The following is a 22,020-nucleotide window of genomic DNA, read 5'->3' as shown; positions in this document are numbered from 1 at the left end:
GACCTGTCAGTGTGTTTTATGTGTGTTCACCAGTTGGATGTTATCATTGCTGACCTGGATGGAGGAACAATAAAGATTCCGGAGTGTATCCACTTGTCTGTGCTCCCTGAACCGGTATCACACCAAACACAGACAGCCCTGTCTCTTGTAAGCATTAACACACACACACGCACTTATGGATTGCACAATATGAGATTTTATAACGCCATTGCAATTGAAATCCTCTCAGGATAATGTGACTTAAAAAAGCTGTCTTGCTCAATAGATGACAGTAAAGTAATTTCTCGATTTAGCTTGAATTGGATGTTCACTAAAACAATATGTGTGTCCTGTCCGGGATGCAATAAATACTGCAACTCGATTATTTAGATAATGATAATATGATGACAATTAACACCAAATGGACAAATCACAGCATGTCCTCCTTGTTGACTATCTGTAAACAATGGCTGTCAGTCCATCTTTCACACAGACAAACACACATAAGGTTCTTGTTAGATATGTTTTGGATTGTTGTGCACAAACTTCCTGGTGAAATTTATGTTCTGACTTTACTTTCTTAATTAAATCATGTGACACTTTTTATGGTAGGCTGTATTATCTGTTTAGTCTGTATTATCTGTTCACTCACGGTGCTTAAGGAATGTTTACTTCTGTTGCTGTTGCACTTTTTCAAAGTCGATGTAGATAAGAGCATCGGCCACATGAAAAAACTAATAAATCAACTGGAGATAAATGTATTCCTTGTAGGTTTTGCACCCCGATCTGGAGATAGCAGACAATGCGTTCCCTCCGCCTCGCACTGCACCCTCCAACCTCAAGTTGTTGGTAAGTCAGCCCCACTATCACATGTCGTCCATTCATTCTTGACCCTCAGGCTGTCTCATTGTAAGGAGTGACGACCTCCTCCTCCCACATGAGGAGGACATGATTGCCCTCATCAGACATAATCTCTTATCGCTAGGTTAGCGTTGGAGTGAGGGTGCTAACTGACGGTAACCCATTACCCTAAAGACAAATAACAAGTGTGTTGCATAATTAACTTATCAGGGTACATTAGTGGCATAGCTGTTTGATGAGTCATAATGGTATGTGTGTGTGTGTGTTCCAGGACAAGGAGGTGAGGGCCGTCTTTCTCAGGCTGTTTGCACAACTCTTCCAGGGCTACAGGTCTTGCTTGCAGCTCATCCGCATCCATTCTGAGCCCGTTATTCATTTTCACAAGGTGAGATAACGACATAATGGAAGTTTCCAGTGCTGGATTTCAAATTTTGTAAAAAACCTTAGTTTCCAATATGGTAACCTAAGATTAAGCTCCTCAGCAAACATGTTGTTCTTTTAATCTGCCAAAACTGTTTTTAGCTGGAGTCCAACAGTGAGGGTGGAATTACATTTAAGAACAGATAAACCTGTCAGGGGTTCATAGAGTGTGTGTTTGTGTGAGAATGCATGTTGTTGTAAATGTGTTGTAGAGGCCCCATGACTCTTTCGTGATGCTATCCTTTTGTTTATGCAAGCTCCGGACACAATCCCGTAACCTTGGGCAAAGCCCGGCAATGAGCCATATGAAACGTATTAGGTTTACATTTTTGTTTTGCGCCGGAGATTTTGTTTGTTCGTGTCTGTGGTGTCTCCGTGGTAACCCCTCAGCACATCATCCTCAAAGTACCCCACATGGATCACATTATAAACAAACGCTCTGCTTATTTGCCTGGAATCGCTGAGTGGGGAAGGCTTGACTGAACTGTGTTTTATCTTTTCTTCCCACAAGCACAAATAATTATGCGTAAAGCAAATTAGATTCATTTGCATGTAGTCATTTATAACAAGATTTATTCCCCTTTTTGTACATGCTGAAGAACTTATCCATGATTTCAACAATAAAAGATGCTAGTCTTAGGCCCCCTTGCAGAGATTTCTTTTTTTACTTTGAAGGTTTAGTAATGCTATTCTAAAAATGGCTGTGGACGCTCTGCTTGTTTTTCATTGTGCAGTATGTCCATATGAACAAGATTACATTGCTCCCATCTGTGTGGGGTTGTAACTGCTCTAATTCTGACATTATCCAGACTGCCTTCCTGGGCCAGCGGGGCCTCATCGAGAATGATTTTCTGACCAAGGTTTTGGATGGCATGGCCTTCGCTGGCTTCGTCTCAGAGAGGGGTCCGCCTTACCGAGCCTGCGATCTCTTTGATGAGGTACTGTAGCATGACGCTCCACTTAAAGCTGAACTTTATTACCCTTTAAATTAAAAACTGTGAGTGGAGAAGTTCGTACGCCATCATTTCATATACTAAAATGATGATACCCGATCTGTATAATAAGCTCATTATCAAAAATGAGCATACATTGAATTTACATTTTCTTGTTGTGTGTTTGTGTGTTTTCTAGCTGGTGGCCTTAGACATTGACAGTTTTAAGGAAGAAGAGGTCAGCCCCACCAAGCTGCAGAAGCACATCAGGGAACTCTCTGAGCAGCTATACAGAAATGTAAGACTTCATGCTGATATCTCAATCTTTGTTGGACTGTGGTTCTGCCATATAGCACATACATCCTAATTTTAGCACGTGCCACATGTGTTTTTTTGTAGTGTATCCACTGTATATACAGCTGAGTATCTTATTACCTGTGGCGCATGTTCTGTAGGAGAACCCAAACCCCCACATGGCATTCCAGAAAGTGCCTCGGCCATCAGAGGGATCCCACCTGAGGGTGCACCAGGTACCCTTCCCCTTGCTGGATGATGAAAAGGTGGAGAAGTTGCTGCAGGAGGGTGTGGCAAAACACGCAGCGGTACCACCTTCCACGCGACTTGAGAGGAAATGTGTCGTACCTGCCGGACCACCTGTCGGTATGGCCAACTTTAAACAGCCGTAATGTACTGCAGTAATACTAATAATATTGCAGTGACTAGGGATGTATACCGAGGACCGGTACTTTTTGGTACCGGCTCCTAATTGGGTCAGTACCAGGGTACTGTTAAGATTCTGGACAAACGGTACTGTTATCGGTACTTTAAAAAAAACAACAAAAAAAAACGTTTTTTTTGATGATTTTTATATCGGTTTTTGACATGGATGGTTTCTGAACGTCTACCCAACTGTAATGACTATAAACTTAACAACAAACTCCGTGACTTGACGTTGCAGAAACGAAACCGGATGCCGCTGTCAAGGCGCTGCAGTCTTTAGTGTTAGCCGGGCTGCTAGCCGGGCTGCTAGCCGGGCTGCTAACTGTACTCGCTTTGTTATAGCAATCAAACACGCTGCACTCCTTTAGCTTCATACTATGCTCCAAGTATTTGGTGATGTTGCTTACCCCGAATTTCCCCTGCATACTGTCCGCTGCGTTACGGCTCCAATCCGGATTTGCTCCGCCATCTGCCATCTGGTAACCCCCACCGGTTGCGTTTTGATTCCATCACGGCACAGTATGGTAGACAGCTGGCGTCGCGAGGCTGAGGTGTTTCCGCGAGTATCACATAATCACTCGCGACCACAGTTATAGGTATGTGTCATAAAAACAACAACAGGAAGTGTTCCCGACCGAAGGATTAGTAGAAGAGCTTGTGTTTGTCTCTTTTTTGAGATTTGTGTGCTGGTGTCAACACTCACTGTTTTATTTTGAAAAGTAACCGGACGTTATATTGATATTTCGGTACTTGACTTCCTGTCTGCTCGGTGCTAAATTCAGCTGAATTGCTGTGTCGTGCTCCGGCATCCGCCAGATATAAACGTCCTGGTTATCTGTTCCGGAGTATTTGTAACTGCATAGCTTCTGTTCTGTTGAAGCTCTGTTATTACCTTGTGGTAATAAAAGGTTGAATCTTTTGACATCTTGTAAAGTTTGTATTTTTTTTTTACACAAAATTACATGTTGTAGTATCGATAAGAGTATCGATAAGTATCGGTACCGATAAGGAGTATCGGTATCGGTATCGGTATCGATAAAATCCCAACAATATACATCCCTAGCAGTGACAATGTTAAATCTCTGTGACAATTAAACATACAGTTACTCGTATCTGCAGAACACATCTTTGACATGTGATAAAGTTCCCACGTTTGCAGCAGCTGCTGTGTACCCTGCAGTGATTCCTCAGTTGTTCTGTCTTTCTCTGCCATTCTAGTGTCCATTATGGGTAAGAGTGGCACCGTGTTTAACAGCGCTCGCAGGCTGGAGGTGGTGCGAAGCTGCATTTCCTTCATCTTTGACAACAAGACCCTGGAGACTGAAAAGGTATTGCACTTTGTCTTTCACCAGGGGAGCTAATCAGCCTTTAGGCGAGCTCATTAACTGGAGGCATCTGCCCTTTGTTGAGCTGTAGATCTGTCATCACCTTCATCATTGTAATGTCTCCCAGCTGGCACACAGAGTCCGATGCAGAAATAGATGGCCCTGTAATCAGACACTATCTGAATCAATGCTGATAACTATAATCCACGTTCCTGCCTCTTGTTGTTTGTCTCTACAAGCATCAACACTACAAAAAAATGTCAGTTCTAATTTTCGTTCATTGTGGCCCCATGTATGCGAGGTCGTAGGTGAACATTCTGCCCAGTATGCATCGACATGTTTCTAAAGGGATGGCTGCCAGTTACTTTATGTATCCCTCTGGCTTCATATAGGAGTTATGTAATCCAAGCCTGCATCTCTGCACAAATGTAAGAATGCATAACTTGCATCCTCTGAACCCCCCGTGAGCCTGTAAATTATTTGCTGCCAAATGGTCATTGTGAAAACCACTAACCATACTGCACAACAATGTAGTGAAAGTACTGTGTTGGCACATAGTTTTGCTGTAGGCACAGAATGCATAACACAATCAAATTGCTACTCATTTCACATTAGATGTTATTAATATGTCATGAAACAATCAACCTCTTCAATCAGTCACTTTATTTAAAAGTACTTCTTCTGTTTCTCTTCGTCCTGACAGACGCTGCCAGCTGCACTGCGCGCACTGAAAGGCAAGGCAGCTCGTCAGTGTCTGACAGAGGAACTGAGTCTTCATGTCCAGCAGAACCGCGCCATAATGGACCACCAACAGTTCGACTACATCATTCGTATGATCAACTGTGCCCTCCAGGTAAGCCACATAACAGACTGTCATGACAACACATGTCACAAACATGCTTTTACCCCTCTAGGTCAGTGGTCCCCAACCTTTTTTGTACCACGGATTTCGGTTTTCATGTACGACATAATTTTACGGACTTGGGGGGGGGGGGGGGGGGGGGGGGGCGTGTGACTACGCAGAAAATAAATTATACAGTGCACTGAACACCAGAAGTAACTTACTAAGGTAACATACTTTAAGGCCACCTTCATTTGCAGTCTCCAGCAGTTGTCCACGCACCGTCCCTGTAGCTGCCACTTTATCAGCCAACTTCAGTACAGTTGTCCATCTCCCTCTTCTTCCATCTCATCATTGGGCCTTTTCCTTTTTTCTTTGCAAAGTAGCTCTCCGAAGACATTTGTTTTCCACTAATCTCAGCTATCTTGAGGGCTTATTTTTTAGGGTATACCGTAACTGAAACAGGTACGTGTCAAGCGCCAAGAGGAACAGACGGATGTTGTTAAAAGAGAATCCGTTTTTCAAAATAAAAAACTTTCCGGGTATGATCGTCAATATAACGGAAATAAAATAACACATTTCTTCTTTCGCTGCGGCCCGGTGGTTGGGGACCACTGCTCTAGAGGATCTGTATGGTCAAGTGATGGGAAATGATCAGTCTTCTTTGTTTAGTTGAACTAGCCATATTCAAGTTTTTTGCCCTAACATATTACGTAGTAAATATTAATTGCACAATGTAATGGCTATCAAAAAATGAGACTGTCAGCATTTTGACTGGTTTCCTATAAACTTTGCTTTCGATTTTGTCTTCTACCGAATTAAATCTCAAAGGAAAATGAAAGCTGACTGTCACTATTTCTGTTCATTTAAAGTCCGTGTAAACCAAAATCAGCCATTTTCTTCTAAACACATTAAACGGGTCATAAATGTGTTTACTCAAAACATGTAAAAGCCATTCGGCCATGTAGAATTTAATTTTGGAGCTAGGCTCACAAACAGTTTTTCAACATTTCTGTGTTCAGGATTTAATGGGCAGGTCAGAAATCATGCAAATCATGGCCGCGTTACGTAGCGCGGCCATATGATTTGCATAAACCCCTCCCTGCTGCGGAAGTGGTATAAATACGTTCAGCGCATCGGCTTCAGCGGTTCTCCCACTCACTCTCCAGTTTCGGATTGCATTGCTTACAATAGTTTGCGGCTAGCTAACCAGCCAACCAGTCAGCTAACCAGCCATGTCTCCTCCACATCGCTCTGCATCTTTCCTGGATGCCACAGTGTGCAGGGTGACTGCGCTGTTAGCTTATTTAAGTTTCCTTCGGATGAAACGTAAGGAAACGGGGGAGTCCATTGACGCTGGTCAACTCCGTCCCCGGCTTGTATCCTCTCCTCCGCCAACGAGGAGATGTGACCGCTGCTGACCGCCGCTGACACTCTCCGTCATGCTGACGGCGGGTCCCACCGGCATGATGTGGCCGCCGCGCCGCAGCATGCCCTCCGTCCCGCTGACGGCGGGTCCCACCGGCATGATGTGGCCACCGCGCCGCAGCCGGCCCTCCGTCCCACTGACAATGGGTCCCACCGGCATGATGTGGCCGCGCCGCAGCCGGCCCTGCGTCCCGCTAACGGCGGGTCCCACCGGCATGAGGTGGCCGCGCCGCAGCCGACCCTCTCCGTCCTGCTGACGGCGGGTCCCACCGGCGGTATGTGGAGGTAGTATCAGGGCCGCATTATTGGTGAGCCGTCCCAGTGTGAACGGATAATCCGGAGGCGCGGAGCGAGGGCGTGTCGGTCTGACAGTCTAACTGCAAAGGTCCTTCACTCAACTAAATACAGAGAAATGTCCCACAAAGCAACGTTACATGACCGAACAAAAGTAACGTAGTAACTATAACTGTCTTTAGCAACTTATATGAGGAAAACAAATCCCACAGCTGTATGTGGAGAAGCGTCTGTCCTCCTGTCCGTCCCCTCCCTGTCCTCCCGACTCTTCCTCACATTTCTGCTCACAAAACAGCGTCTGTCACGCTTGTCACAAGAGTGTTTAACTCACCGAGTGTTTGACGAAAATAAATCACCGCGACCGCCAGCCCTCCTGACCGAGACTTAAGGAAACTGTCCCCCAGAAAACAGCCTCCGTCCCCGCGAGTGACAGAGTCAGACAGCGTCCTGTTTACTGATGGTGATTATGTATAATTATGTATTTTAGCGCGAAAAACTTCACTCCGTCACTTTCCAGGATGTTTAGTGGGTCAGGATCTCAATCAATACACGTTATAACAGCATCTATATGATTATAAACTGTCCGCGGGTTTAGATAGACAAGGGGAACACCTGGGGAACACCTGGGGAGACACCGACGTCATTAACATGACGTGTAGCCCCCGCCGCATGGGCGTAGTTCCAGCGCCTCTAACTGACACGCCCCCAGCGTTTCACAGCAGAAAGAAGTGCTTGTTTTTCCATGATTTAGAGACCTAATTTTATATACTTAACAATTTTTTTAATCTTTCAAATTTGGCTCAGTGGTCAATGATACATGTTTCTTTGGTGTGACAAACTCATAACACAATTTTTTTGCCGCTTTACACGGACTTTAAAACCTTTTTTGTTATTCAGCTCCAAACTGGTATTTGACCTACACCATTACGGTGAAGTGATCTTAACAAAACTGTGAATGTGAATTTTATTTCAACAATATAATATGGGGATCGTTAAGAGATCACCTCAATAAAAATTCTTAGCCAGTAAATGTCAACAAAGTCATTTTTCTCTTCGGTCTGCTCAACAGATATGACCAAAAATGTTAAGAGTTGACCTTATCAATCACAAACAAACCAGGAGAGAATAAACAAAAGCATTTATGAAAAATATTTTTCTTCTTCATATTTCTATATCTAGAACTGATTTCAACTACACAGTCCAGATGTAAATGTTCTTGCACTCTAACCCAAATTCCTTATTTTATGAGATATAATTGGTTAAGATTCAGTATAAGCAGTGTGTAAGTGGGACAGAAGTACACATGCACGTACATAGTACATAGTACTAGCCAGTCCTTCCTCCTTAACTTTTCTTTATTTTGAAGTTTATCATTGTGTATAACACTCTGGCAGCATGTTGTAACTTTGAGTCCGGCGATGCTGCTCATTGTTTATCAGATAGTGTGTTTGTCTCTTCCTGGTGCCCTCGTGTATCGGCTACTTGTCAAAGTGAGTAAGTAATGTGTTTTTGTGCAGCTCATAAAGAGTCAGTGAGGCTTCACTCAACCCAAGCAGCCGGGTCTTTATTGGTAGTTCCTCATGTTTTACTGCCTTGAATCTGGCCTTTACAGGGACTTTAATAATTTTAAGCAGTCCTCAAAGAGTGCAGCTTTTATGGAGTGACTTTAGATTCCAGTCATTCTTGTTTTCCCACAAATGATAGAAAGCCAATTAATCCCACCATCTGCTTGGGCCCAGGGACAGGCGAGGTCACTTGACGTGTCATTTGCTCCACAATTATGCAACGGAACAAAACGAGGCCAAGTTTAGCATTGATGAATTTGGCAAAAAATAATGTCTACATGAGCAAGAATACTGATTACCTTGTTATGTATGTCCACGTTTGCAAGGTGACGTGAAAAGAGAAGCTTGTTGCATAATCCTCGCTATTTTGCAAAATGAATGTCCAGATTTCCAGGAGCAGAGATGAACGCTTCCCTTCCACAGCGTATCGTCAGTGATGTGCATTTGTCGAAAGCCCAAAAAGTGGAACACTGTGTAGATATTACCACTATCTCTTGCATGCCCTCTTCTAGTCAGCACTTGTCGTATAATTTAGGGCTAAATTGATTCAAAGTTTACTGTTTTGATGTCTCATGATGGAGGGTACAGCTCATAGCCAGACAACCTGTGCATCTTTTCTTTGTGTGTGTTGAAATAAGATGGTGATGTGTTGGCTTTTGTTGGAACAGATGAGTGAGAGGTTTTTTTTTTAATTGTTGTTGTTGTGCTCCAGTGCTATACATAGAATTAGCCTTAACAAGACCAGACAATATAAACCTCTGAAATGAATATGAAATGTGTGATTCTGGTCATAATTCTGCGGAGGTTATTTTGTCAATGACATTTTCCACTATTTTGATTTAATCTGTTCATAATAATACGATACCCAGTCAAATAAATGTCTCACCTAACTTTTATCTGGACTAATATCAACTGAAATCAATATTAACATATTATCTACGTTATAACTATAAATCTTTATTTAAGTGAGTTGTAGAGAGTAATTTGTCTCCCTTGCTGCCCTCCGACATGCTGCTGAAAAGCCAATGTTCCACAGCCACACACAAGGGGAAAAAATAAACACACATGGCCAAGCGATTTGATGTGCAGGTCAGTATAATTAACTTCAATATGGGATAAGATTTTATAAGCCTCCTCTTATGGCTTGTTGTTTGTTTGTTTGTTTGGACTTTAGTGCAAATTGTTTGTCATTTCTTCTCTGGCTTCAAAATGGGGCCAAGGAGTTTGTTCTTGGCTTTCAGTTCATGGTCTCCACTTGGTTGTGAGGGATCGCCGCGATGAGCTGTGAAATGAATATAAATAGTAAATTGCCAGGCTAGTAATTACTTTCATATTCTGCACACTGCTTTCTTGCTACGCCCAGCCACGTAAGAACTCCAAAAGGATATTTCTTGTGTGTGTGTGTGTGTGTGTGTGTGTGTGTGTGTGTGTGTGTGTGTGTGTGTGTGTGTGTGTGTGTGTGTGTGTGTGTGTGTGTGTGTGTTAGAGGTCCTTCCGTGCCTAACAAATCCAGAGTGATTTGTGCTCTAAAAAATGTTGCTTGGTCTTTGTACGATGACAACATGTTGCCTCATTAGGATTGCTGGCATATATGTTGATGTGACACATTGATTCGCAATGACATCATCATTATGAGGCCAGTAACAACAGTTATTGGTTAACTATTGACTTCAGGCTAAATGACAGTTGTGTCGCCTGGTTGCAATCAGTGTTTTCTTTTGAAAGATTTGCAGGGGAGCGATGCGTAATGCTGAATGTACAGTAGGTCAAAGGTGAAGACATTAAAATCAGGTGTGCTGTACCATGTCAGTTCTTTGTTTTCTTTTATTTAAATTTTTGCTGTAATGCATCAAAGAATGATAAAACATCCTCAGGAATGAGTCAATGTCTGATAAAAGTGTACAGTGACGCTTTTTCCTGTTGAAACATCTGTTGTAATCATTATCTGTGGTGTCGCTGTTCCATGAATCACACACAGTAACGACCCTCATTCAGGTATTTGGGTTAATTGCACATTCACTTGTTTGTGAGTGTTTGTGTGCACTGGTCAGACAGTGCTTAAGCTTTTAGAAGTTGAACGTTGCGCAAGCCATGTGGGGGAATGAGTCCTGCTGTGGATGTATCCTGGCATCCCAACCATTTCCTGTCAGATAGGATTATGAGCCCTCTGTGCTCTGCTCTCTCATGGCCCAGGGCCTCATGATGGTGCTCAAAAACACACTCTGAATGGCAGTTTACTGTGAGAGGGGATTAGGACGCGAGGTCCATGGGAAGCGGCCGCAGCCGCACGGAGTCCATGAGTTCCGCATGATCGTGAGCTTGACCGTCTGATGTGGAACAGTGTGCAAGAACACACGTTCCACACAGATGTTGTTGGAAAGTGCGAGGCACTTAATCTGATGTCTTGTCTGAATCACAGACTGGAGCGCCTACCAGCTGAGTCTGTACCCTGCGTCCCCCACATGGAGCCAGAAAGGCTGTCTGCTGCACTTTAGTCACTTTGAGCATCTCCTTTAATAGCAAATAGATGACATCATCAAAGTTTTACATTATTTGGATCATAAATTAGTATCTTGCTGTGAGAACATGCCCCCAATCTGCCTTAGTAGCCTTGATGGACTGCCTTGCGTAACATGGTCACTGGGAATCAGCACTGGGTGTCATTCCCATGTTCAGATAACTGTTTCCCAAGGATGTTCACCGGTATGGCCAGGTAAACATCTGCGTTGATCAGATTTCATGCTTAAGCTATGCAATCTTTGTTCGTTGCTCATCTGGACAGCACAGAGGTCAACTGTGTAACATATTCCTCTTACTGTCAATGATTCAAGTCGCAATTAACAACAAAAGCCCCTGAGTTAAGAATGTCTTGTATGTCAGTAGCCACAAAAGTCTCATAAAAGCATGCCATAAGTGTCAGTTCATTTCACAGCTTTCCTGGAAAGTGCCAACTTCTGTGGAACTCACAGGAAGTTGCTGTTTGTTCACATCCTCCAGCGTTTCTGTCACATGCTCAACATTCTTGTTTTTCCTCGCTGTATACGTGTCTGAGACGGAATAGCTGTGTTAGTCACCGTGGCTATCACAGCTCCCACAGCTTCGAGGGGGAAAATGATGAGACATACAGTAAATAATAGGAGGAAAGGAAGACGGCAGGGTGTCCTTGCAAACAGAAATGTGGGTATACACAAATCCCATTCCCTAAATACCAAATATTAAACAACAAACATAAATCCACCACCCTGCACCATGTGGATCTATTCAGCACAATGACAATGAGTTCGTCCTCAATGCAATGCCCATGCCTTTGTCAGGTTCCTAAGATGATGCTGCTTATCTTCAGGTTTCACTTTTAAATCAGTCTGAGCTCAGACCTGCTATAGATTTCACTGCTATCTGCTCACCTTGTGTCACTTAGCCTCTGCGTTGGCGTAAAGGAGATTAAGGTAAAGGTTTGTAGGAGATAATAAGTGTGGCTTAAGTAGAACTGATAATGTCTATAAGATATGACGTGTTAAAGCAAAGAAACAAAGACTGTAATGTGTTCAATGTGGCTGCCCAAAGTGGTGCCTGGGAGTCAAAGGTGGCCCACCGTTTTTTCCCACCAGATTAATTAATAAAATTAATAGAATATGGCTGATTCTGTTTTATTTTTTGTGAGATAAAATGCTCTCAAAATATCTCTCTAAATAGCACTCCAAATATTCAGGATTCCTAGTTACCTATACCAAGGATTATTTTATTCCTATCATGTTTTCCCACCGTGTCCATTAGGGTGTTCATTTGTCAGCAGTATTACACAAAACTACTGTACGGATTTCCTTGAAACTTGGATGGAGGATGGGTCTCAACCCAGAATAGACCCCATTACCATTTGGCGTTGTTTCAATAAAGGCATGAACCCAGAAATGTTTTCTCACTTTGCAAGATTTTTCAACATTTTTACCAATTTGTCAGGGAGTAATGGATCTTGATTAAAAAAAACAGCCATATTTAGGTGACAAATGGATCAAAATAGAAAATCCAGATGAAGCAGTTTAAATATGTTTTATTTGAATTTGGACTCGGCTTGATTGAAATTAAGGGGACTGTTGGGTCTAGGAAGAGGTATGCACTCAAATGAGTGCCATTTTAGTTATTTATTTATTTATTTATTTATTTCATAATCTGCGCTTGTGACCAATGCTGGAAGTGAGCCAGTTGAGGAAGCGTTTTGCCTTTTTGCATCTAAATTATACAATACTTAGTATAATACACAATGTGTTTTCTTTTGCCCACACTCAGTTTTGGCCATCCACAGAAAAACTGTTTGGGCTCCCCTGATCTGCAGCACGTGGCCTTTTCAGAGCTCAACATGTCTTTCATCATAAGTTTATGTTCTGTTCTTTTTGTCTGAAGTATGTTGGTTTGTTAATTATTCAGACTTCTCTGTCGGTGCGTTTCCACTTGTTGTGCTGTTATGACTGGGGTCCATGAACTCCTGTGAACTGCCGCATTGTTAGGGATGACGGTAAACAATGCTTTGGTGCCGGTCCAAGCTGGAACATTTTACCGCAGCCCAAGTAACTGCTAAGAAAAACACTTGCGACAAGAAAAATAAAACAGAAAGAATGTTGCTCAGTCGACGGGGGGCCGGCCTTTTATGTGCGGCTGTGAAACTTGTGTTTTATATTTTCTCCTGTCTCTACATTCTTTGTGTGTGTTTAGTGTGTGTGTGTGTGTATGTGTGTGAGTGTGTGTGTGTGTGTGTGTGTGTGTGTGTGTGTATGTGTGTGAGTGTGTTTTCTGTCTTTTGGAGGGATGGCTGTAACAGAGGCCTTCACTTCAGACTATTATCAGAAAGAGCAGCATTCTTATCCTTATCTAGACTGGCAAAATTAAAGACTCTTTTAGGATGTTGTGTTTTGCAAAATGTATTCATGAACTTAAAGTTAAATTATTATTATTTTTTTTTTATAAAATAAAATGTGTGTTATTTACACAGAACCACTGAGGGCTATGAGGTGAGGCACCAGGTCAGAACCAGTCCTGTTGTTTGTGCATGGTCTTAAATCAAGTTTCCTCTGGCCATTCTCATTTACAGCGTTCAACGAATAAATCCCAACAAAGCTTACTAGAGATAAGTACCAATTTCCTGTGAATTAAGTACTTTTGAGTTCAACTCGCATCCTTTTCTCCTATTCTCCTGTTCTCATCGTTCCCTGTGATCTCTGCAAGAAGAAGTTTTGTTTTGTGGCCCCGAGCCCCCCACCATAAGCCTCTTAATGTACTATTCGTCTGAATGCTATTCTCTTGAAAGCACCATTAAGTACTGCCCCTTTGACCCGAAACAATCCCAAATACAAAGACACTCTGGCATGGTGTGTAAAAGTCAAAAAGGGAATGTTTTCAACTATTTGCTAATCTAAAAATACAAAGAAGGAAAGAGAATGACATTTTCCCTCTGGCTAATCGTGACTTCTTGATAAATGGATGCAGCATTTTATGGCCGAAACAACTGGATTTTGTGCAACATGTTGCGATTTACTTTTAACCCAGTTCAAGAATGTAAATCATCAAAAATTACCAATAAATTGAAGACCGGAGTGCTGTGACGTATTTATTCAAAGCAGAGATTACATAAGGCTATTGAAAGCATATGTTCAAAGTGTGTTTTGCTTTGTTTTTATAGCATTGCCTGACATTCAATAGGACAGACTGTGTTTATGTAACAGGAAGTTACGTTTGCTGCTACGTTAGAGATCTTTGTTCCGCCTATATCACATCTCTGCATTGCAAGTTTAAAACTGTGTATCACTCATGTATTAAAAGACACAAAGTTTTGTGTCACATCTTAGCGATACATACGCCATCAGAGTAGATGCAGTACTACACTAACAACATGTTAAAATTTCCTTTAGCATTTCTTTTAGTCTCCCTTCTTGCCCCGGTGTGTGTGACCTCTCTGTTGGAAACCTGCGCATCAGTGAAAAAAGATGTTCACAGAGCTGTGTAACATGTCTCCTGCTGTGTCCTGCCCTCACTTCTCTCCTGTTTGTGTGACCCACAGGACTGCTCCAGCTCCGAGGAGTACACGGTGGCTGCTGCACTGCTGCCCCTGTCAACAGCCTTTTACAGGGTAAGGACTCTAATTACAGAGAAAGATGTGTGTGGGCTCATTGTTATGCCTCTCTTTAGTGTACAGTGTCAGTGGAGCCTCAAATAAACACAAATTTATATGGATGTTTCTCTTTTATCCTAAGGGGTTTCCAGCCATGCAGATACGCTTTTATTTTATAAAAGGAAAATTATAAAAATTACTACATGTAGAACAAAACTGGGGGCAAAAAATGTCAATATCCCAGTTAGTCATCATTAAAACACTGGGACCCCAAATAAACACACATGCACAGCACAGCACTAATAAATGCAATGATGTATGGAGAGTTTTCAGAATGTAGCCAGGCACCTTACAGCAGACAGGGTTTTGGTGCCTTGCTCAAGGGCACCCCAGCAGGGTCCAGGAGGAGAACAGCAATTAGTACGCACGTCATACTGACTGGTCTGTGATGGAGTCAGTGAAAACTATCCACAGTAAACACAGTGACGCTGTTCACATTTGGTATCAGCATGCGTTCTGAGTGATCCGATCACAAGTGGGTAGCTTTAGGTCCGTCAGTTCACTCGGATCGGAGCTCCCTTCCCCACCCTATATTTAGATATACCTGTACGTGTATAAAACTTTTACACAAAAAAAAAGAAATGTCTTGATGTGTTACTTTGCCGACTTAACAAGTACACCCAAATTGTTTAGAATTTTCTTTAGACAGCGTTTCATAATGTTTACTTTGTGTCTTCTAACACAAAGATTCTCAAAATTATGCATTTTCTTAAGGTAGTCTGGAGACTTTCTCCTCAGTCATCAAAATAAGTAGCATTTATATGTAAATGTTAATTGTATTTGTTTACCGTCAATTTGTTATATTCGTCAACAGATTTGGTGTAATTGGTAGATCAGTTGAAATAGTGTGTTTAAACAGCTGCTCAGAGGTACAACACCCTTTGGACATTTGGACACTTTACACATGAAAAGACACATGCTGGTGCAGTGATGGCGTGACAAACTGACACCTTTTTCCATGGAAAGAAGCATCTTAATGTGATGTTTTTAAGGCCAAACTTATAGAGGGCACCAGTAATTAAGAATATACTGTAGCAAAGTTTCTCCTCACACAGCAACTCCTAAAATCATGTGATTTATAAAGAAGTCTGGTGATATTGTGGTTACTGGTTCAGTGGTTAGTTGAAACATGCAGTGCTTTACACTACAGTGAACTTCATAAGAATCAGACAGAGTTGAATCCATTGTGATTGTTGTGGCTTCTTCTTGGAGGACGTCAGTTGAGTAGGTGGTCCTTCAGTGTGGTTCAGGCCACAAGTCTGTACACACTGCTAAAAGAATGTTGTCAGATGCGACCCAGCCCACCTTCGAATGTGGTCTGAGTGATTGGATCTCAAATGTGCCCACTGTGTGTTCACACCTGTACTTGATCTGTCTGCATGTGATCGGATCACTGAGAAAGCATGTTGATATCAGGTCTGAACAGCCCCAGTGACTCAGGCAGTTCACATGCCACATGATGTAACTCCCTTGATAAGTCTGAAGTTTTGTTTTTTGTTTTTCTCTTCAAGGCCACCAGTGTTGAAAATTAATCAATAATGTCAGTTTTTCTTCGCCTTGTTGCGTGCCTGTTAAACCATGTCACAGTAATTTATCACTTCAAAGCAATTTCTGTTTCATAAGTCCACAGTGGACAGTTTTCTCAGAACTTTCTCAGTGAAACAACAGAAGTAGTGTTATCAGTATTTCTGATAATATATCTATATTGAAGTGAGACTAGTCTGATAGCAATTAAACTCACCAGGCCTAAATCTCAGCCATCATTAATTTAGGTACGTCAGTATCTGGGTACATGTCAACCAAAAATGTAACAAGAAAGGTCAGTACAAAAATGCCAAAGATAGATTTATGGACCATTGCATAGTTTGTCCAATGAAGGGCTCACACAGCTATATCTTTGAACTGAGAAATGTCTGGCACAGAACAAATCGTGCTCCCAGTTCTTTCAAGACAAACAGAAAAGAAAGGAGATGTATTTATGTTCAACCCTCTGGCTTTAATAAACACTGCACTGAAAGGAATAGCCAGAGGAAGGACATCTTTTCCAACCTTTGACCTTTGCTGATCCCTGAGCATGTACATGCACAGATCAGCATGTTAAAACCCTGCATAGCAAAATCCAGAGGACGGGCCACAGCCTTTGGCTTCCATACCACATTATCAACACAGGGTAGCCGCATCATGCACCACAACTATGTCTCCACAGCTTGCGCGTTGCTATGGGGACAGACACAACTGTTCACAGTGGCTTTTTATCGGGTACCAGTGCCATACCCTGATGGGCTGTACTGGGACCTGACCTGCTCTCTACCGCCACATGACTCTGCCGGTTCACATGCCACAGGCTGATGTAACTCCCTCGATAATTTTGTCTGTGATGTTTGTCTTGTTTGTCTTCGAGGCCACCAGTATCAAAAATTAATCAATAATGTCAGTGTTTCTTAGCTGTGTGTGCTTTTTATGCCATGTGACAAGATTATACCACTTCAAGGAAAATACTGTTTCATAAGGCTTTTCATGAAGTTACAATTATTTCACAATGAAGTGTTTTGCAGCTTTTTTTAGGTTAGAAGATGACAGACGATACCATGTCTGGCTCTGACGCCTAATTAGAAAGATGAATAATTCGAGAAAGATTTTTCTCTAGATGATTGGAACTGGTGACATGCTTGAGCTTGGCCTCACCCAAAGGGTGAAAAGTGAAGTGAGGTCAGCCGGGAATCTGCCAGAATGATTCTGTAATCTCTGGTTTAATGGCATGAGGATCATGCAGTGAAAATGTGAGAAAAACAAAGCTGGTAATGGAGCATCCCAGCAGCTGTCATCGTGGGTGTTGATCGAGAGGCATACATGGCCCTGAATTATCCCAACTGATCCATTTTTCTTCCATTTGCTAATTTGATTATCACAAAATAGCAGCCTTAGATGTTTGGCAGCATGAATGAAACTAATATGTGCCTTCAGCATACATAACAGAATGAGTTCAGACAGCAAACAGTTGGGAGTTGGAGCTGTTTTTACAGACCTTTTTAAAATACACCACAATGTATCAGCTCGGCTTTCAGAAGATGTACGAACATGAAACTTATACAACGACCTCTGAGAGACTGCGAGCATGCTCTCTCATCCATTGCCTATACATTACAGTAGCTATGTGTTCTACAAACAGTTGGAAATACTGAAATACAGTAGATGATCAACCAGTCCTTGAAGCTGACCAGACAAGGCTGTGAAAGTCATTGAAAAGAGTGCATGAGTAACTGAGTAGTGTGTTTTTTCACCCCAGAAGACATCAGGCAGATACTGAGATTGATGCCTGTAGGGTTTTATTATGCTAAATGCATACTTAAGAAGTGGTTCGATGGATTGCTTGTTACATTGTGCAAAGAAAGCTCTGCTACATGGAAAAACCTCCAGATCAGTTTCCTAGTAGTTTTTACAAGTTCAAAGTTGTTTTTACTGTAAAACATATCATTGACCTGCTGAAAAATGTTCCCTGCACTGACCCACTTAATGGTGTGTTGACGTTAATCTTGAATCAGTCTCAAAAGTCTCAAGGTACTTTCATGTTCGACAAAACTTTTTCGATATTAATTGATTTGGAGATAAATTAGTTTCTGCTCTTCTTTGTTTGAGTCGGACGTGTTAGCGTTAAAGTATCTCCTTAGTATTTGTGACTTTTCATTACATAACTCTTTGTCACATGATATAACATCGACAAGGTTTCTTGTACGTGCAAACATGTGACATAAAACTATAAACAAGCCGCCATTGCCATGCCAAAGAAAATGGATACATTTTTAAAAAAACAGACAGGGCAAAAGAAAATAAAAGATAACAACAACATTATAGAGTAAATCAAATGTTTGTAGGTTGGCGTACAGTCTAACAAAGTGACACATTATATCTGCGCAAGAAAGCGTGGGTTCAAAATAGACCAACTGAGGATATCCCAAGCGGGGCTTTTGGGATTACAGCTAATGATCGTTCTATGAGACCAATATCCTGAGCAATAACCGTTCAACCATACTTTTATCGATGGAGGCTTGCGGGAGTACTATCAGTGCGTTATCGTCTTTTTGGCGGTAGTTAGATTTGCTATAACAATCTTCCTAAAGGCTAACCCGGTGCTATCACTGTGTACTTTATGGAGTCATCTTTGAACCTAAATGAGTTGGGCTGTTAGAGATTGGGAAAGTAATTCATGCTTTTGTTTTATTTTTTACTTGTATTGCATGCCAAAAAATTGTCTCAGGCACGACACACTAAAAGACTCAAGTTCAGGAGTCTGACATTGGTCAAGTCCCTGTTTGGTATTCTTGGCCAAACTTTAGCAAGCTCAAAGTGCTACCATCCCAACGGCCCTCAAGTCTCCAGGTCAGAGAACATGGGAAGGTCCCTCTCGCTGCAGCCATCTGCTCCCAGAATCGGCTGGATGGACACAGACAGTGTTTAGTTTTATTGCTGGCAATATTTTGACAACAGCTTATGCCATTGACCCACATTCTATGTTCAGTTATTTTACCTCTCCCATTCTTTTGGCTCGCTCTCAGCATGACCCCTCTTGAATGTTTTGCTCAAACTGAGGCACTTGTGGGGCTGTTCTCGATAGAGGGTTGTTCATATTCCAGACAGAAGGAAGGTAGAACTGATTTGCAAAATATCTTTTTTTGGCCTACATAGTGCTCAGTCAGTGACATTAGGCCTGCATATGTAAAGTTTATCTAAATGCCACAGAACCTTTGCACAGTGGGTCTTTGTTAGAGATGAGGTTTTACATTTTGTTGTCATTCTCTAATCTGCAGACAGTTCCTCTGGCATTCATTATCTAGTGAGTGGTGGGTTAATCAGGAGATGAACAGGTGTCATTGACGTCTGGGTCTGTTATTCTGCCCTTTGCAGTCCCACATGATGTTTCGTCTCACATTTGAATGTGTCACCAGAGTGAGTGGAAAAGCAGCCGGTGAAGAACCCAGTTCCGGATGACTTGCACAACAAGAACACTTGACTGTTAGCATTCTTTCAGCCATAGTTTATGCATGGGGGGGATCTGGCAGCTCGCTTCGTCAAACCTCTCTGCACCATGTCCTGCAAGGAAAATGACGTATTGCGTGACCCCTGTGTATCTCAGAGCTGTACAGCTCTTGACTTACCGTATCTGTGTTTACTTTGTTGAGGAACATTTATGTTATTTTTACATTGTGTTTTTACACATTTACAGCCTATGGATACCATGATGGGTTTGTTTATTAGTCTGACTTTCAGCATGTTTTGCAGTGTTTGTTTTATGTGGCTGGACACTATAAATACATTGTTAGAATTGAATAGGGAGTTTTTATGGTTTCAGGATGCGAGTAGTTTTCCTCAAAATACACTGACTCATGTAGACTTGCAGAACTGCAACGATGGATTGTGTATGGGTCAGGAATGCATTCCCACAGAGGACTCGTCCAGAAATAATTACTGTTTTTGTATCTACAATACAAGAATGCTCTGAATTCTTCCAAAGCACTTGTAAATAACATTGCTGCCCCAAGGCTGGTGACATATCAGACACAGCGTCTGCATGCAAGTGTACACTCCCCTCAGTGACACGCGCACCATCTCTCAGTCTCAGAGACACAGTTGACGTGATGTGATGCTGTATGGCCGATGTTTGGAGGACGCAGTTCATCATTGTGTGAACCTAGGGATCGCGTTCCAGAGTTCATAACAAGATCCCAGATCCAGATAGCTTCATTCCTCCGACCTGAACACAGCATTTCTCCTTTCTGTCTCCCCTTGTGGTTTGTCCGCTTGTTTTTCACCCTTTCTCCCGCAACCCTGCCTACATTCCTCCTCTTCACTAGTCACACAGCCAGATGGGCCTGATAGTGGTATACTCCCTCCTCTCCCCTTCATCTTCACTTCTTACTCTCGTTTCCTCCTCCCCTTTCCTCTCCTCTCTCCTCTGCTTCCCTGTCCTCCTCCTCGGCCATCTGTCTTGTGGATGTGTCTTTAAGCTTTGTGTTATCATCATATTAGGAAGAGATGACCTCGGTCAAAATGACCTACACATATCTGACAAGTCAAAAAAGAACAGCCAGGCTGAGTATAGACAGCATAGACAAATCACAGAGAGACCCCAACAGCCCTCCTACACACACACACACACACACAAACACCCACACAACATCTGCTGCAAGATGCATAACGGACTGCTGTGACAGGGAGGAATTACAGTTCTATCGAAAGGGCTTCACTTCTGCTATTCATGGCTACTAGCCGTGTTTCATTCAGCTCCATCTTTAAATGTCAGTATGTGACTTCTGTCGCTAGGGAGGTCTTTATCAAACCAACAAAAGACGTTGGCAGAGTGCTGTGTGTAGACGGCACGTTAGAGAGAGAAAGGGGAGGAGGAGAGTGAGAAGCAGATTCTGTAGTGAGCAGGGCTACACGATATGGTCAAACAGTGAGAGCGATTTGATTTATGATTATTATTGGATGACTACATTTTATATTGCAATTTTCAGTGTCATTGAAAAACTACTAAAATCATGAGGACATGCTATTTCTCTTGGTCTCTGCCAAACAAGCATGTTTTATTACATCTGGAGAACAAGCTTTGTAGGCCAGAGCATGTCTGCGGCACTACAACATTTCATTAAAACACTTAAGCATTCTTCCTTTATAAAATAATTGCAGTTCTTGCAATTTCTATATTGCACTAAGTCATATTGCCATTTCCATTCCATTCTGAGATTAATTGTGCAGCCCTGCTGGTGAGTGCAGAGCTTATTGATGGAGCTGAATTCGAACACACAGACACACACCCTCAATGTGTGCTGTTGCTCGCCAACGTTAGCTTACAGCTCCTTTACAGTAAAGTAATGTGGCTGTTTGGAGCAAGTAACGCGAATATACACAAATAATCGTGCTGTAACTGGCTTTGGTGGTAGTGTAACAACCAAAACAATCTCCATTGCTGATGAAAATCTATCAGATGTTACTCAGGCACAAGTGTTTATGGATAAGGTTGTGTTTTTTTAAAGGTTTTAGTCACCTTAAGTTTTGCCTTGTTGCAAAGTTTAAGACAGTGGAAGGATCAACAGGCGACCATAAGAAAAGCACCATAACTGTTACATAGGAAAGTTGTAGATTTTTTGGGTTTGAACATTGTGGGAAACATTCGGGATAATGTAAGTACACAGCTCAACAAAGTAAACAACGATCTAGTTGCTTTAGACATTTGCATGCCGAATTCCTGCATATTATAGCTTTAAATCCTTGGGGAAACAAAATTGTGCTGAGGTACAGACATACAATACCGTTGGCACAACTAAAATCATCAAAGAAAGCTAGGAGTTGGCATTAAAGAAGGAGTAAATAGTTACGACAAAGTAAAATTCACGTTGTTTAAATGTAAAGCTGCAGGATTAGCAACAGGATGGCTAAATAGATTAGCAATAAGACCAATCAAAAGATTAGATTATGTCTCTTTCTTTTTTTTACCAAT

General features: G+C 42.1%; 1 protein-coding gene across 2 annotated transcripts in view; it reads left to right on the top strand.

Moving 5' to 3' along the window:
• Window positions 1-22,020, top strand: part of sbf2 (SET binding factor 2) — a 101,310-nt gene that overhangs the window by 46,743 nt on the left and 32,547 nt on the right. For both annotated transcript variants that reach the window (XM_030414115.1, XM_030414114.1), the window contains exons 9-17: window positions 34-147; window positions 751-828; window positions 1,112-1,225; window positions 2,070-2,198; window positions 2,392-2,490; window positions 2,648-2,852; window positions 4,131-4,240; window positions 4,941-5,090; window positions 14,415-14,483. In XM_030414115.1, the coding sequence (XP_030269975.1) occupies window positions 34-147; window positions 751-828; window positions 1,112-1,225; window positions 2,070-2,198; window positions 2,392-2,490; window positions 2,648-2,852; window positions 4,131-4,240; window positions 4,941-5,090; window positions 14,415-14,483 (1,068 nt within the window). The remainder of the gene's footprint in view (window positions 1-33; window positions 148-750; window positions 829-1,111; window positions 1,226-2,069; window positions 2,199-2,391; window positions 2,491-2,647; window positions 2,853-4,130; window positions 4,241-4,940; window positions 5,091-14,414; window positions 14,484-22,020) is intronic.

The sequence above is a fragment of the Sparus aurata genome, chromosome 4 (assembly GCF_900880675.1).
Source record: "Sparus aurata chromosome 4, fSpaAur1.1, whole genome shotgun sequence".
Classification (NCBI taxonomy): domain Eukaryota; kingdom Metazoa; phylum Chordata; class Actinopteri; order Spariformes; family Sparidae; genus Sparus; species Sparus aurata.
Note: the sequence above shows the minus strand (reverse complement) of the source record. Positions and strands in the feature narration are given on the sequence as shown.